Source organism: Nicotiana tabacum, chromosome 23 (genome assembly GCF_000715075.1).
Source record: "Nicotiana tabacum cultivar K326 chromosome 23, ASM71507v2, whole genome shotgun sequence".
Classification (NCBI taxonomy): domain Eukaryota; kingdom Viridiplantae; phylum Streptophyta; class Magnoliopsida; order Solanales; family Solanaceae; genus Nicotiana; species Nicotiana tabacum.
Genome location: NC_134102.1, coordinates 73,179,255 through 73,194,959, shown reverse-complemented (window position 1 = coordinate 73,194,959; position 15,705 = coordinate 73,179,255). Strand labels below are relative to the sequence as shown.

The window sequence follows — 15,705 nt, the reverse complement described above, 5'->3', positions numbered from 1 at the left end:
ATAGTTGATGAATTATTCTCTCGATTAATTCGCCTTGTTGCACCACCAAGTGACACAGTGATCTCATCACAAACAGTTGACTCCTTGATTCTTGCATCTCAGATAGTGGAAAACCAAACATCTCAGACAATAGAGAATCAATGAAGAGGAGGTCGTTTTGGAAGATCTTGAAATGTAGTTATTGTAATAGGCTTAAACACACTCGTGAAGTCTGTTATTCTTTGCATGGTTAACCACCCAAATATGTTCATATTTCTCAGACTGCCACTACAGGTAACCACAGATTTTCTTTATCCTAAAGAAAATATAATGAAGATAGTTTGTGGAAGGTAGGGAAATTCTTGATGCCGCTCTGGCGGCTAGTGAAGTGGTTGACTCGAGAATAAAGCAACGCGAACCTGGGATCTTGTGCAAATTGGATCTGGGGAGGCCTTTGATCATGTTAAATGGGAGTTTCTTAATTTCATTATGACGAAAATGGGATTTGGTACTAGATGGAGAAAATGGATCAAGTTTGTATCTCTACTGCCAGGTTTTCTGTCCTGGTGAATGGCAACCCATGTGATTTTTTTGGCAGCTCGAGAGGAATGAGACAGGGTGACCCACTCCCTTATGTTGTTCATATTAGTGATGGAAGTATTGAGCAGGATGATGGGCAAAGTTGTGGCCGGGGGGTTGCTTAAAGGGCTTTTCTGCAGCGATTAGTGGATGTTGAATGACTTAATTATTAGGAAAGATTTGATTCTGATTGAGATTTGATTTTATTGTGATTGATTGTAATTGACTGTAAATTGATTGTAATTTATTTTCCTTCCTAAAATAGTCATAGAACTTACTGTATAAATGCCTTTATTTAGGGATGTAAGAAATACACAAAAATACAATAAGCCTTTTTTTCTACTCAAAAATCTACATGATATCAGAGTCATTGCTGCCTTATTGAGGTGAGTTATCTCCCTCGCAGCACTAGGGTTCTATTTTTATCAAAAAGGTCGGGTTTTCTCTCTTGGTGGCTGTCCGCAACACAAACCCCTTCTGGTTCCGTCGAGACATATTTGGTTTCCGGTGAGGCAGATTATTTTTGAGTTTTTGAGCAATTTTCTTCAGATTTCCTTCTGATTGAGCAGAAAATATGGAGGCATTCAAGGAGACGGTTTTTGGAGAAATCTTGTCTTCGGGTGAAATTCAGCTTCTTCGTCGCCTCCTAGCCAAACTTGACTCCGCTAATGTTGCCACATCCAATTATGTGCAATAAGGCTTTGTTGCTCACCTTAATTCTTGGATTGTTGATTCTGGTGCAAATAGACACATGACAGACTCTTCTAAAGGCATTCAAAACTATTCTCCGTGTCTCAAAGGAGATAATGTTAAAATAGCCAATGGTTCTTTAACACGTATCTCTGAAACAAGTTCTGTCGTTTGTACTCCTAATATTAAACTATCATCTGTGCTCCATGTACTTGAGTTCCCTGTCAATCTTTTATCTGTTAGTGCCATCACCAAAGCTCTAAACTGTAAAATCGAGTTTTTTTCCTGATCATTATACTTTTCAGAATCTTCAAACAGAGAAAAGGATTGTCAGTGGTAGATTGCATGATGACTTGTATATATTAGATGGAATTCAAAACTCTGGTCAAGCCTTTTTTGGAGAAAGTAAGGATGTCAACCAAGAAATAATACAGCGACATAGACGGTTAGGACACCCATCATTCTTTGTTTTGAAGAGGTTATATCTCGATTTGTTTTCAAGGACTCAATTTGAACCTTTGCTCTATGATGCGTGTGAACATGCCAAGCATACTAGAAACTCTTATCCTGTGAGTGATAATAGAAGCACAACTCCGTTTATGACTATTCATTTTGATGTATGAGGTCCTACACAAACTGTTTCTTTGTCTGGTAGTTGATGGTTTGTTACTTTCCTTAATTGTTGCACTAGGATGACTTGGGTATATTTGTTAAAAGCCAAAAGTGAAGTTTTCTTTTGTTTTCAGTCATTTCATAAGATGATTTGTAATCAGTTTGATGCCAAAACAAAAATCTTGAGAACTGACAATGACAGCGAATACATGGATAAAAGATTTGGTGCTTATTTAGAGTCCAATGGGATAGTCCATCAAACTAGTTGTCTTTACACTAGTGCACAAAATGAGGTTGTTGAAAGAAAAAATAGGCATTTGTTAGAAGTAGCACGGTCTCTTATGTTCACCATGCATCTACCAAAACCTTATTGGGGGATGCTATTCTAGTGGCTGCCTATCTTATCAACATAATGTCACTTAAAACCCTCAATTGTCAAAGTCCTCTGGAAGCTTTAAAGGGTAAGAATGAATATAATGTTCCTCCAAAGGTGTTTGAGTGTGTTTGCTTTGTCCACACTAGAAATTTTGGGAAACTTGATCCTAGAGCTATAAAGTGTGTTTTCATTGGGTATTCTCCGACACAGAAAGGTTACAAATGTTATCATCCTCCCTCTAGGAGATCTTTTGTTAGCATGGATGTTACTTTTCAAGAATCTGATCCCTATTTCAGTATTACCTCATCACCTTTTCAGGGGAAGAGCAGTAAGGAGGAAGAAGTGATTCTACCTAGTTCCATTACTGGACCTCTTGATGACATTGTCACAGGGGAAAGTGAAATTGGAGAAAGAAATTAGGGGGAGACTATTGGGCGTTTGAATAGGCCTAATTTGAAAACTTACTCAAGGAAAAATAGAGCAAAAGAAGCCATCATGCAATCTACCAAAGATGAACCTTCTTCTACTGGTGAGTTATCTACATTTCCTAATGAGTTAGATGAACCAATTGCTAACAGAAAAGGAGTCAGATCTTGCACCACCAAACACCCTTTATCTAGTTGTCTCCTATAATTCTTTGTCTCCCTCCTATAGAGCCTTTGCCTTGTCTATTTCTTTTGTGTCTATTCCCCAAAATTGGAGGGAAACTTTTGCAGATCCTAAATGGAAGTAAGCTATGATTGAAGAAATGAAGGCCTTGTCAAAAAATAAGACTTGGGAACTTGTCACTTCACCACCAGACAAGAAGTTCATTGGATGCAAATGGGTCTTCACTGTGATGCACAAAGTTGATGGCTCAATTGAAAGATTCAAAGCAAGAATTGGTGGCGAAAGGATTTACTCAGACTTATGGAGTGGATTATCAAGAGACATTTGCCCCTATTGCTAAGATGAACACTACTATTTTGTCTTGTGCAACAGTTTACAGTTTAATGTGAAGAATGCATTTTTTCATGGAGACTTAGAAGAAGAGGTGTATATGGAGATTCCTCCTGGATTTGATACTGCAAAAGGTCAAGAAAAGATATGTAGATTGAAGAAAGCCTTGTACGGACTGAAGCAATCCCCCAGAGCTTGGTTTGACAGGTTCTGCAAAGCAATGATCTCCTTTGATTAGCAACAAAGCAATGTTGATCACACCCGCTTCATAAGACATCATATGGGTAAACTCACTCTTCTCATAGTTTTTGTTGATGACATAGTAATGACAGGAGATGACAAAGAAGAGATGGCCTGATTGAAGAAGTTGTTGGCACATGAATTTGAGATCAAAGATCTAGGAAAATTGCAGTACTTCTTGGGAATTGAGGTTGCTAGATCAAAAAGAGGAATCTCTATTTCTCAGAGGAAGTATATTCTGGATCTCTTGAAAGAAACTGGTATAATAGGTTGCAGACCCGCAGAATCGTCCATCGAAAGCAATCACAAGTTACATAGCGGAGTTGGAGAGTCAGTTGATAAGGAGAAATATCAGAGGTTGGTTGGAAAACTCATTTATCTCTCTCACACTAGACCAGGCATAGCCTATTCAGTTAGCCCGATGAGTCAGTTCATGCATGATCCCTGAGATCCTCATATGCAAGTTGTCTTTCACATTTTGCGGTATCTGAAGTCTGCTCTAGGGAAAGATCTACTTTTCTCCAAACATGATCACCTCCAAATAGAAGCCTTTACAGACGCGGATTGAGCTGGATCTCTGGATGACAGAAGATCTACATCCAGTTACTGTACGCTCGTAGGAGGAAACTTAGTTACTTGGAGAAGCAAGAAACAAAGTGTAGTTGCTAGATCAAGGCAGAATATAGAGTTATGGCCAAGGTGTTTGCGAACTGCTTTGGCTACAAAAACTACTAGAGGAATTGAGACTGTCTGAAAAAGGAAAACTTTCCTTGTACTGTGACAATAAGGCTGACATCAGTGTAGCTCATAATTCAGTCCAGCATGACCGAACAAAGCATGTGAAAATTGATCGATACTTCATCAAAGAAAAAATTACAATTGGTGTCTTGTGTTTGTTTCATGTGCCATCAGAAAAACAGTTAGCTGATATGTTTACCAAGGGTCTCAACAAACGGACTTTTCATACGCTGGTTTGCAAGTTGGTCATCTGCAACATCTTTGCATCAACTTGAGGGGGAGTATTGATTGACTTAATTATTAGGAAAGATTTGATTCTGATTGAGATTTGATTTTATTCTGATTGATTGTAAATGATTGTAAATTGATTTTAATTTATTTTCCTTCCTAAAATAGTCATAGGACTTACTCTATAAATACTTTTGCTTAGGGATGTAAGAAATATACAGAAATACAAGAAACATTTTCTTTTCTCAAAAATCTACAGTGGACAAGGTACCATGAGGGTGTCGCATCTTTTGTTTGTGGATGACATTTTAGTTTTTTGTGATGCTGACAATACTCAGTTGTTTTTTCTTATACAAGTGTTGACATTGTTCGAGGTCGCGTCAGGCCTAAAGATCAATTTCAAAAAATGCGAGTTTATCCTGGTTGGTGAGGTGGAGAATATAGAGGGTCTAGCACAGGTGATGAATTGCATGATTGGAGCTCTTCCTACTACTTATCTGGGTCTCCCATGAGGAGCATCTAATAAGGACCAAGTAGTTTGGAATCCGGTCATTGAGAGAGTAGAAAAGAGGTTAGCGGGTTGGCAAAAGTGGTACTTATCAAAAGGGGGAAAGGAAGTGCTGATTAAGAGTACTCTATCAAGCATACCCACATATTTCATGTCCTTATTGCACGCCCCAACTACTGTTACAAGTTGGAAAAACTTCAAAGGGACCTCCCATGGGACAGTGCAAACATGGAGAGAAAATTTCACTTTGTCAATTGGAAGATTGTTACTACATCGAAATGTTGTAAGGCACTATTAGGTAAGTGGCTATGGAGATTTAGGGTAGAGGTGAATACTCTTTGGAGAGGGGTAATTGCAGAGAAGAACGGGGTTTTAGAAGGGGCAGAGGACAAAAAATATCTCACTTTCCTATGGGTGTGGGCTATGGAGGAATATCTAAAAGGGGCGAGAAGAGTCTAGTGACAACATCTCAATTAGGGTGGGTGATGGGAGGAAGATAAGTTAATGGCAGCATAAGTGGTGCGGGAACAACGCTTTGAGAATCACATATCCGAATATGTACAATATTTCAAGCCAAAAGAAGATGCATGTCCAACGGTTGTGGAGTCTACAAGGAGAAAGTACAATGGGATGTGAGGTTTAGAAGAAACTTGCTCGGTATGCTTCACAATCAAAAAGTTCCCAAAGATAGACATGATGCATGGAGATGGGGTTACGGGAAAATGGTAATTTTTCTGTTAAGTAAGAAGCTTCTAACTAGGGAGGAGTAGGTTTTCCCACATAATTCGATATGGATTCCTAGGGTACCGAGAAGGCAGAATAGTTCGAGACCCCAAACCTGGCAACTTTTTTTTAGAAGGTAACGACAATAACAACAACAAACCCAGTGTAATCCCACAAGTGGGGTCTGGGGAGGATAGTGTGCACGCAATAATATTGATAAAAGTAGTCCCTAGCACAAAGATTGTGCTAAAGAGTAACAAGATAGTGGATACAAGACCCAAAATTGACAAAAACCAATCTTGTGACAGCTACAAGGAGCCAATGAGATCTACTAGAGATTCTACATCTTGTACAAGAGCTTCTTTACAATAAAACAAAAATATACCGTTCATCTTAATCCTTTGTTCAGGGTTTGTCAAATCTTCAAAGCATCTAGAGTTTCTTTCCTTCCAAATTGTCCACCAAATATATGTTGGGACAATGTTCCACCACTTCTTTTGGCCTGTAATTATCCCGGAGCCATTCCAACTTGCCATCATCTCATCAATTCTCCTAGGCATTATCCAGCTTAGGCCTTTCATGCTCATGAACAGCTGCCACAGTCTAACAGTCACCTGGCAGTGGATGAATAGATAGTTGATTGTCTCATTCTCATTGCCGCACAAAACATTTTGAGCATAGTTGTGTTCCTCTCTTCATCAAATTTTCATGAGTTAGAATAGCCTGTTTGACTACTAACCAGCAAAAGATTGTCACCTTGAGAGGAACTTTCGCCTTCCATATATGTTTCCAATGCCAGGGGCCATAGTTCTGATCACACTTGTTTAAGATCTTGTATGCTGACTTTACTGTAAAGATACCATTGTTGCTTCTATCCCACACCAGCTTGTCTTCTTGTTCAGTAGTTCCCCTCAAATTGTGAAGAAGACCAAAGAAATCAATCCCTTTGCTCACTACCCAGTCATTAAGATATCTTCTAAAGGTTAGGTTCCAACCCTGTAGACTCCAAGTTTCAGCTAGAGTTGCATCAGGTTGTGCTAAGCTGAAAATATCTAGGAAACTCTCTTTGAGGGGACCATTTCCTATCCAATTGTCATTCCAAAAGGAGATCCTCAAGTTTGAACTGATGTTGGAAGCAAATAGGGCTCTTATTGGAACCATTTCAGTTTTGTTTAGTTCCCCCTTAAACTTTACGTGGCCTTTAATACCCATTTGAACTTGGTATTTTGATAGCCTCAACCCCCCTAGACGTTGACAATCCATGGGAGAGTGACACACGCGCTACTACATGGATTATTTTTGTCCATGTGGTATTTTTCAACAATAAAATATATATTTTTACCTTTTTAAGTCCACTGATTATTTAAATTATTTTTTATGTCAAATCTATAAAACAAAATTGGAACAACATTATTTTGACTATAATTTTTTATTTGGATAAAGATAATGATATGTCAATCAAGTTATTTTTACATATTTGATCAGGAAAAGAAGGAATACATAGTTAAAACATATACGCATTGCATCTAAACAATATATATATAAAATATATGTTATTGGATATTTTGGAAAAAAATATTTTGGCTAAAAATAATAAAATTTCAACCAAATAATTTACGAATTTGACCATGAAAAAAATAATGCATAGTTTAAATAAATAGTCATTGTAACAATAACTTTTTCTTTTTGTAGAAAATACATCATTTGAACTTCATTACTTTGGCTAAACCTTCTTTTTATTTGGCTAAAAGAAATAGAGTTTCAACTAACTTTTGCATATTTGGTCCGGAAAAAAAAAATACATAGTCGCAACAAATATTCATTGTATCTAAAATACAATTGAGATAAAGTGCAATGTATATTCAGAAGAGACAACAACAAATACAATTAAGACAAATAAATCATTATATTTGATTATAAGGCAATTAATATTTGAAAAATACTCCACTTAGAAGTTGATTTTTCGATTTTTCTTCCCTCCCACGCGCCTAAAAGAGAGTATATTCACGCCCTTTGCCACATCAACATCTAGGGAGGTCGAGGCTGTTAAATTTCCAAGTTCAAGGGATATTAAAGACCACGTAAAGTTTAAGGGGGAACTAAATAAAAGTTGTCAAGTTTAGGGGGGGTCCCGAATATTTCTGCCTACCGAGAAAGGTGTGCCTCTTTTAATTGGCTAGCTACAAGAGGGGTGATTTTGATGGCGGAATATTTGAGGAAAAAGAAGATTATTTATGTTAGTTGGTGCTTCATGTGTAAAGGATCGGGAGAAGATGTGAATCGCCTCCTTATACATTGTCAAATAGCATCTTATTTGTGGGGGAAAATTGTGAGTTGGTTCAGTTTCAAGGGGTTGATGCCAGACACGGTGAAAGAAACTATTTTTAGTTGGGCCTTCAGAAGACAGAGGAGAAGACGCAGATGTTGCTCCTCTAGCACTCATGTAGGTTGTTTGGAATGAGAGGAATAGGAGAGTTTTTGATGGAGTAGAAAAAGATCTTATTCACTTGAGGAGTAGTTTCTTTTCCCTTATTTATTTTTGGTGTACCCATGGGGTTCCTATTTTGTATAGAAGATTGGGTGTCTTCCGTAGAAAAACATGTCCTTTTGTAAGATTTTCTACCTTTTGGTATGCTCGTTGTATACGGGCATATTTTGCCCTTTTTTAATGATATTTATTACCATATCAAAATATATAATGAGTTCTTTCAGCATCGAGCAAGTAAGCAGACATATCCACAAGTAGCCTTTGTTGCTCATACTGATACTTCTGTAACTGGTAATTTTTTTGTTTGTGTTTCACAGTCTAGTACTCTTGAACCGTGGGTCATGGACTCTGGCGCTTCAGGCCATATCTCTGGTAACAAAACACTTTTGTCTAATATTATTTATTCCCAATCTCTTCCAACTGTTACTTTAGTCAATGGGTTTCAAACAAAAGCAAAAGGAGTTGGACAAGCTAATCTGTATCCTGTGTCACTCTAGATTATGTTCTTTATGTTCCTGGCTGTCCTTTCAGTCTTGCATGTGTTAGTTGTTTGAGTCGTGCCCTCAATTATAGTATATTATTTATTGATGATTCTTTTATTATGCATGACCGCAGTACGGGACGAACGATTGGCACAGGGAGTGAATCACAAAGCCTTTACTATCTTAACTCTCTCAATCCATCCACAACATATATATCCAGTTACAAATCCTCCATACTTAACTTACAGGCGTTTGGGACATCCGAGTTTAGCCAAGCTTCAGAAGATAGTGCCTAGTTAGCCTAGGATAAGAGGCTACCCCATAATTGTACAAAGTTTATCTCCTACAACTTCAAAAACTCTCCCATTTCTCTTTCTTCAAAAGGCAGGTGCTAGTGGAGTAACTTTCTAGGCCCTGCACCTTGTCAGCTACCATAATCCAGTTGAACATTACTTCTTTCACTATGATTGGCATCACTAAATGTATTCATGACCAACTCGGAATTTCTCACCATAGCTTTGAAACTACCTGACAATGTAGGAGGAGATGATTGACATCCTTGCCCAAGCCCTTACACATAAAACACTAACTGATGTAAGTAACCTTCCTCTTCCTCAGATTCATTCTATGTCATTAAGATCACATCTCTTGCTGCTAGCCATGTGAAAAAAACACATTTCTATGTGTTTTATGGTTCCAAATCAAGCTTTGCGGGAAGGCAACCCCATCCCAAGTCAAATGTCCTCCATTTATCATTTGGATTCCCAAAGAGCCAAAAAATGTATGTTTTTTTCTTTTGCTTGGTTCTAGGGATGGCAATAGGGCGGGGTGGGGTAGGGAAGCGCGGGTTAAGTCCTCCCCTGCCAAAAATTTCTCCTACCCTGCCTTGCCCCATATAACTTCCTGCCCCACCCCGCCCCACTAATCATTTTATTTATTGTTGTTGTCAAAACAAAATATTTTTCTGATTCATTTGTAATTAAGCAAAATAAAAATTATTTTATGTTCACAAACACGTCTCTAACTATCAACTTGTTAATTTTTTTACTCTTTGTTAAACAATATTCTAACTTAATATTCTCTGTTTTCAATGTCACTTTGGGTATTATATACTAATAAATAGTGATTTGGTCTTCCATTTAAGTGTTTGCATGTAATATTAGAAGAGGTGAATGTAACTTAATCAAAACTGTGAATGAAATTCTTGCAATAACTTTTTAGTAGGGTGTACAACTTTAAATTTTAAATTATTTAGTACCTTTTGAGGATACCTATAAGTTCTTTTTGGTGTTTTTAAAACAAAATAGAGAAAGAAGTGTACAGAAATGAGTAAAAGTCTGTTTCATTTAACGTTTTGTGACTATTGTACATTTAAAAGATACTATAATGAAAGATAAGTATTTAATTCAAATTAAAAAAAATTGACGGGGTTATTTTTAGGGAGATAGCATGGGCTAGCCAGTTTTCGGACTGGTAATTGAAAACTAGCTAGCGTTTGCAAAGTCATTGAAAAATAGCCACTATTTTGCTGCAACACGAAAAATTCCAGCATAATATATTGGAGATTGGTGCACCTGTGTATGAACTCCCATCATATTATGCTGAAACTCTAGCACACCGAAAGTTCCAGGATAATATACTGGAGATTGGAGCATCTGTGTATGAACTTCCAGCATATTATGTTGGAACTCCAGTATATTATGTTGGAACTCCAGTATATTATGATGGAACTCCAGTATATTATGTTGGAAGTTCACATGTAAAAAATTCGAACTCCATAATATTATGCTTGAATATTTTCAGGATTTTGAACAGCGTTTTCGTTCAGATTTATCTTTACATGAAAAGTGGCTAAATTTCGATTACTTTTGAAACTGTGGCTATTTTTCAATTACCACTTGTAAATCTGGCTATTTTTGAATTATAGCACGAGCTAGCCAATTTTCGGACTGGTAATTGAAAAATAGCCAGCGTTTGCAAAGTCATTGAAAAATAGCCATTATTTTACTGCAACACAGAAAGTTCCAGCATAATATACTGGAGATTGGTGTACATGCGTATGAACTTCCAGCATATTATGCTGAAACTCCAGCACACGAAAAGTTCCAGCATAATATACTGGAGATTGGAGCACATATGTATGAACTTCCAGCATATTATGCTGGACCAGTATATTATGCTGAAACTCCAGTATATTATACTGGAAGTTACCATGCAAAAAATTTGAACTCCAGTATATTATGCTGGAATATTTTTCGGATTTTGAACGGTGTTTTCGTTCAGATTTATCTTTATATGAAAAGTGGCTAAATTTCAATTATTTTTGAAACTGTGGCTATTTTTCAATTACCACTTGTAAACCTGGCTACTTTAGATTAAAAAATCGAAAACCACACACCATATTTTACAAAGCTATCACCATTTTTTGGCATGAGCTTGTTATTTCTTTTGAGATATACATACATATTCAAGTACATATTTAGCAATTTAAAACAAAAGAAAAAAATGAAAGTTACAGAAAGCAAGGAATGAACTGGGCCTCAAGCTACCAAATGGCCCACTATTTGGACTAAGGGCTGACCTGCCACCTGCCCTGCCCCATTAAATTTTTTCAAAAATTAAACTTTGCCCTACCCTGCCCTGTTAAGTGTTTCACCTGCCCCGCCCCGCCCCAATTGCCATCCCTAGTTGGTTGGCATCCAAAAATCACCTCTTCATTTTATTTTATTTTTTGTGCGCCTATGAGGTTTCATTAGTTGGATGCTTCCGTAGAGAACCATATTCTTCAATAGGTTCTATACCTTTTGGCATACCGGGAGATTTCCCATCATTAATAAAATTATTTACCTTATCAAATTAAAAAAATTAATAATCTATAAAATTTCAAGAATTCATCTCCAACACACTTAAGATAAAAGACAAAAACTGTGAAGACGTTACACTTATAGACAGCTTAGTCCCTTTACATTCATTCTTATTGCAGGAATTCTATTTCCAGTTAATGAACAATAAACCTAAGGCAAAACATGAGATACCAAGTGATGAACACATAGTAATCTCAGGCAATCTGAGCAACTACAAGAAAATTTAACGACAAACAAAACCACTAACCTGAAGTGTAAAGGCCTCCAAAGGAATTGGATCTATTGTTGTCACTAGATATACATCATTGTATTCATTGTTGATGAACTTGCCATCATTGATAGTGCTGCAATTTAATGGGACATTCAGCGTACTCCATTGACCAACAGAATCTCATGCTTCGAAAAACAATAGCTTGAGAAAATATTATTGAAGCGATGATTGCACATGTTCTAGAGTATGTATTATTTTCTTTCCTTCCTAGTTGGTTATGATATAACTTTCAACAAAGTATTTGATTTATCCAAAAAAAAAAAAACACTATCAAGAAAGTGCTCTAATAGTTAAAGTCCAATAAATTGTATATGTGTAAAAGCCCTGGAAATTTTGGGCAAAACGGACACAGAAATTTGAACATCATTTGATAGATATGTGCTTGAAATATTAGTTTATATTAAGGTAATAACCACATATTATAGACATGCTTGAGTTATACCTGTAAAATAGAATTATACTACAGTCTAGTCTACCGGATCAAACAAAAAGATCAGCACCAATAACTCATATTAGGCAGATGGGCTGCAAATTTAATGACTGAGGTTTTGTTAACTCTGGGCTTCAAACACATCGCCAAAAGTATCACATACTCGATCTATTAGGAGCTAATTAGTGATAGTGTTAATAATGAAAACTTATGGGATTAAAACCTTATGAACATTTCCAACAGTATAGCTATCAATATTTCTTTTCTTTGGTTGCCCCACTTCTATATGCCACCAAGCTCCCTGACAGCTCAAGGTGCATACGAAATAGCAAACATCATTATCAAAATTTGCATTTAGGTAACTCAGTTGTATTCATCAATTGCAAAGAAAAATGTTTTCATTATGTAATGAGATCTTATTTACCAGTTGACAGATAACGGACAACACATTTGTCCAGAAGATTCAACAAGAAGAAGAACAAATTCATAGCTCTGAAGCTAACAGACAGTCTGCTTGATACCGTATAATAAGAAGACATGATGAATTAGAGCTTTAGTATACCAACCACTCTTGAAGAAAAACAAATATTAATTCAAATGCATCCTTCGGAAGAGTTACACCAAGTTCTTCTTGAAGCTCTCGCCTGCAAGAATGTATTAGTAAGCAACAGTACAAGCCCCAGCAGAAAAGCATTTAGAAGTAAGAGTGCTCATGCGAAGTATGTATGCAATAGCACAGAAGAGAACATTCAGCATTTCAAAGCGGGTTATGCATGGGTTATTCACTGGCATGAAAAAACTCTCTTTGTATGATAAATGTGTGTTACAAAAATAACATATTTTATATTTCTTCATAATTAAAGAGGTTTAGAAGTTGCAGTTTGCGTTTTTATAAGGAAGAAATTATTGACACTTGAATGATCATATGCACTGCAAAATTGTGACAGCTGACTATTACTTAACAAAAGAAAAAAGCAAGTTCTAAGAGCTGAGCATTTGGTGAAGTGTGAAATTACATCAGCAAAAGCTATTCCACTTTATGCAGCACGTGAAGTGTTTGTATCAATTAGCATGATAGCAAACCAGAGGAGTCATTGCTGCAAGATCCATTCATTGTGAAATAATATCAGATACGACATTTTCCATTAGAAAGTTTAGAGAGAGAGACAGAAAGCTTTATGATGGTAAAAAGATCACAGATAGAGGGCAAAGAGTTTTTCATTTCACTCGTCATAAGCCACAGAGAGAGTTGGTTCAAGATATGGTTTCTTCTTTTTATTTGAGAAAGATAAGGAAGAAAAAGAAATCCATTGGTAGATGAAAAAAGCAGCAACACAAAGAGGCAGGAGAATACAGAATCACTGAAATTTCGAGCGACGCAACGAGACAATCTACGATCATGGGACAAAAGTTACCAAATAATGGTTCAAGAACATGCAAAAAACTTTATGTTTAAGAATTTGCCTGAGGCATCAACAGATGAAAGCAAACTCGGAAAAATAAAACCAGTTCATGTGAAACTCTATCCCGAAAGTTCAGCTTCATGCTGGAACATACATTGCTGAAATAAGAGATGAATCTCCAGCAGATATATGACCGGCACTTGAGATATCCCACAGACCAGCCCAGGAATCCTTGGAATCAGCACGACGTTGGAGTAATAGTTGTTGTGTACTCTCAGCAAATATCCATACATGAACAGCGCGATGGTACTCTCCAGCTCTGTGAACATCCCCTCTGAACAAGTAGCACAATTATGGTAATTGGTACCAAGACATCATTAAAACGTGATATATTTAGGGAACTATGAGCTTAAATATATCAAATTCTATTAGTCAATTTGACAAATTAGGTATCTTGTCAAGATTCAATTCACTTTTTCTCCTGTTTATTTCTTTTGGAAGAAAGTACAAGAGATGGGAAGCTGCTTTCTCCTATCCAACTCAACAGCCCTGCCTCTAACCGCATATATTTTAAGACTGTGTCGGTGAGAACTTGCTGAGTTGCCACATTCTAGCATAAAAGAAGCCAATAGCAGTAAGTAGGCTGATGGAGGAGTAAAAGTATAATGAATACATAATTCTGTCCGTTCGAACCCAACTAGTTGAATCAAAATTCCAATCAGCAAACTTATACCAAGAATTCAAACTAATAAGAAATGAAAAATTGATCAAAATTCGGTATAACCCTAATTATGTGGGATTGGTACCTGGGCTTAGAGATGCCAGTTTTTTCTCCAGTTTTAGTAAGGACGTCCAGATACTCTTCTTCCTTCACTGGCATTTGATCATGTTCGGCAGCCATTGACTGACACTATTTGTAACTATCAAACAAACCTTTGAAGAAATGCTTGTAAATGGTGTTTCAGAAGGTTTGACAAGTATAGGAAATGAGTGTAATTGTTTTCTAACACCTATGTGGCGTCTTTGTAAATAAATGGGGATTCGTCTTCGATAAATAGGGTAGGTGGTGACCGGTGAGTGGTTAGTATAGAAAATGGGTATAAAGTGAAGGTAGACAAGACACTAAAAAATATTCCCAAGCCTATATTCGTTTACTAAGGTATTTTGCCTAATCGCCAAAAGTTTTCATTTTATTTTCAATGAAAAGGTTTTCAATTCACCTATTAAAAATTATCTGACATCGTCACTTAATTTAAAAAGTACAACTTAGGGGCAAAATTGCCTATTAGGAGCTGTGCGGAGTCAAGTGTTTGAAAGGATGTTCAATTGAATCTTTTTGTCGTGTATTTATTATGTAAACTAATTTTTGGTATATATATAATCTATTGAATCTTTTTAGTATGGCATGTTGTTTTGAGTTGCACATTTAAATCTAAAATGTGGTACGCTTACAACTTTTTTTTAATCCGAAAAATGTCACCAAACGTACTCATTTTCCACAAATTTAGGCGTTCAAAGCCACATTAGAAGACCATGGGTAGATTGTTTAACTAATTTTTTAGGTCTATTTTCGTACCTATAATATAGTCAATTTTTCCTACCTATAATATAATTTTGAGCATATTTGATCTTTCAGGTATGGAAAACTGAACACTTTCGATTCAAATAACATAACATCAAATAAAACCGTTTAAATTTTCAGTGCAAGTATTGTATTTCCATACTGTAATTTTAAACACAACGCTTTATAAAACAAGATGTTGACTCAATTTGTAATTCCGTGCTCAATTTTTGCAAACTTAGAAGATGTAGGCTCAGTAAGATGTAATAACTAACTGTTGTGTCCTCTTTGTTGTCAACATTGATGTATTGGGATAAGATGTAATAACTAACTGTTGTGTGCTCTTTGTTGTCAACATTGATGTATTGGCATATGTCATCAAAACTCCGAAGCTACCGTGCTTGTATGAGAGTAGTACTAGGATGCATGACTCCCTAAAACATTCTCGTGTTGCATAATCACTAAAAAATGTGGTGGGATGATTTGGTTTTCTCTACCCTTAACAAAAGGTCTCGAGTCCAAGACACGTGAATGAAGAACCTTCTAATAAGGAGTGTTATACCCGGGTAACCCCCTACCCCTAGTATCCGGATT

At 36.5% G+C, this 15,705-nt stretch overlaps 1 protein-coding gene across 1 annotated transcript in view; it reads right to left on the bottom strand.

Annotated features, from left to right (window-relative positions):
- LOC107770936 (nudix hydrolase 3) overlaps positions 1–14,666 on the bottom strand; it is a 29,740-nt gene extending 15,074 nt beyond the window's left edge. Inside the window, exons 1-4 of the mRNA XM_016590261.2 lie at positions 14,357–14,666; positions 13,705–13,884; positions 12,714–12,791; positions 11,694–11,790 (exon numbers count right to left, since the gene is read on the bottom strand). Coding sequence (XP_016445747.2) covers positions 11,694–11,790; positions 12,714–12,791; positions 13,705–13,884; positions 14,357–14,451 — 450 coding nt within the window. The 5' untranslated portion in view covers positions 14,452–14,666. The remainder of the gene's footprint in view (positions 1–11,693; positions 11,791–12,713; positions 12,792–13,704; positions 13,885–14,356) is intronic.
- Between the last annotated feature and the right edge of the window lie 1,039 nt (positions 14,667–15,705).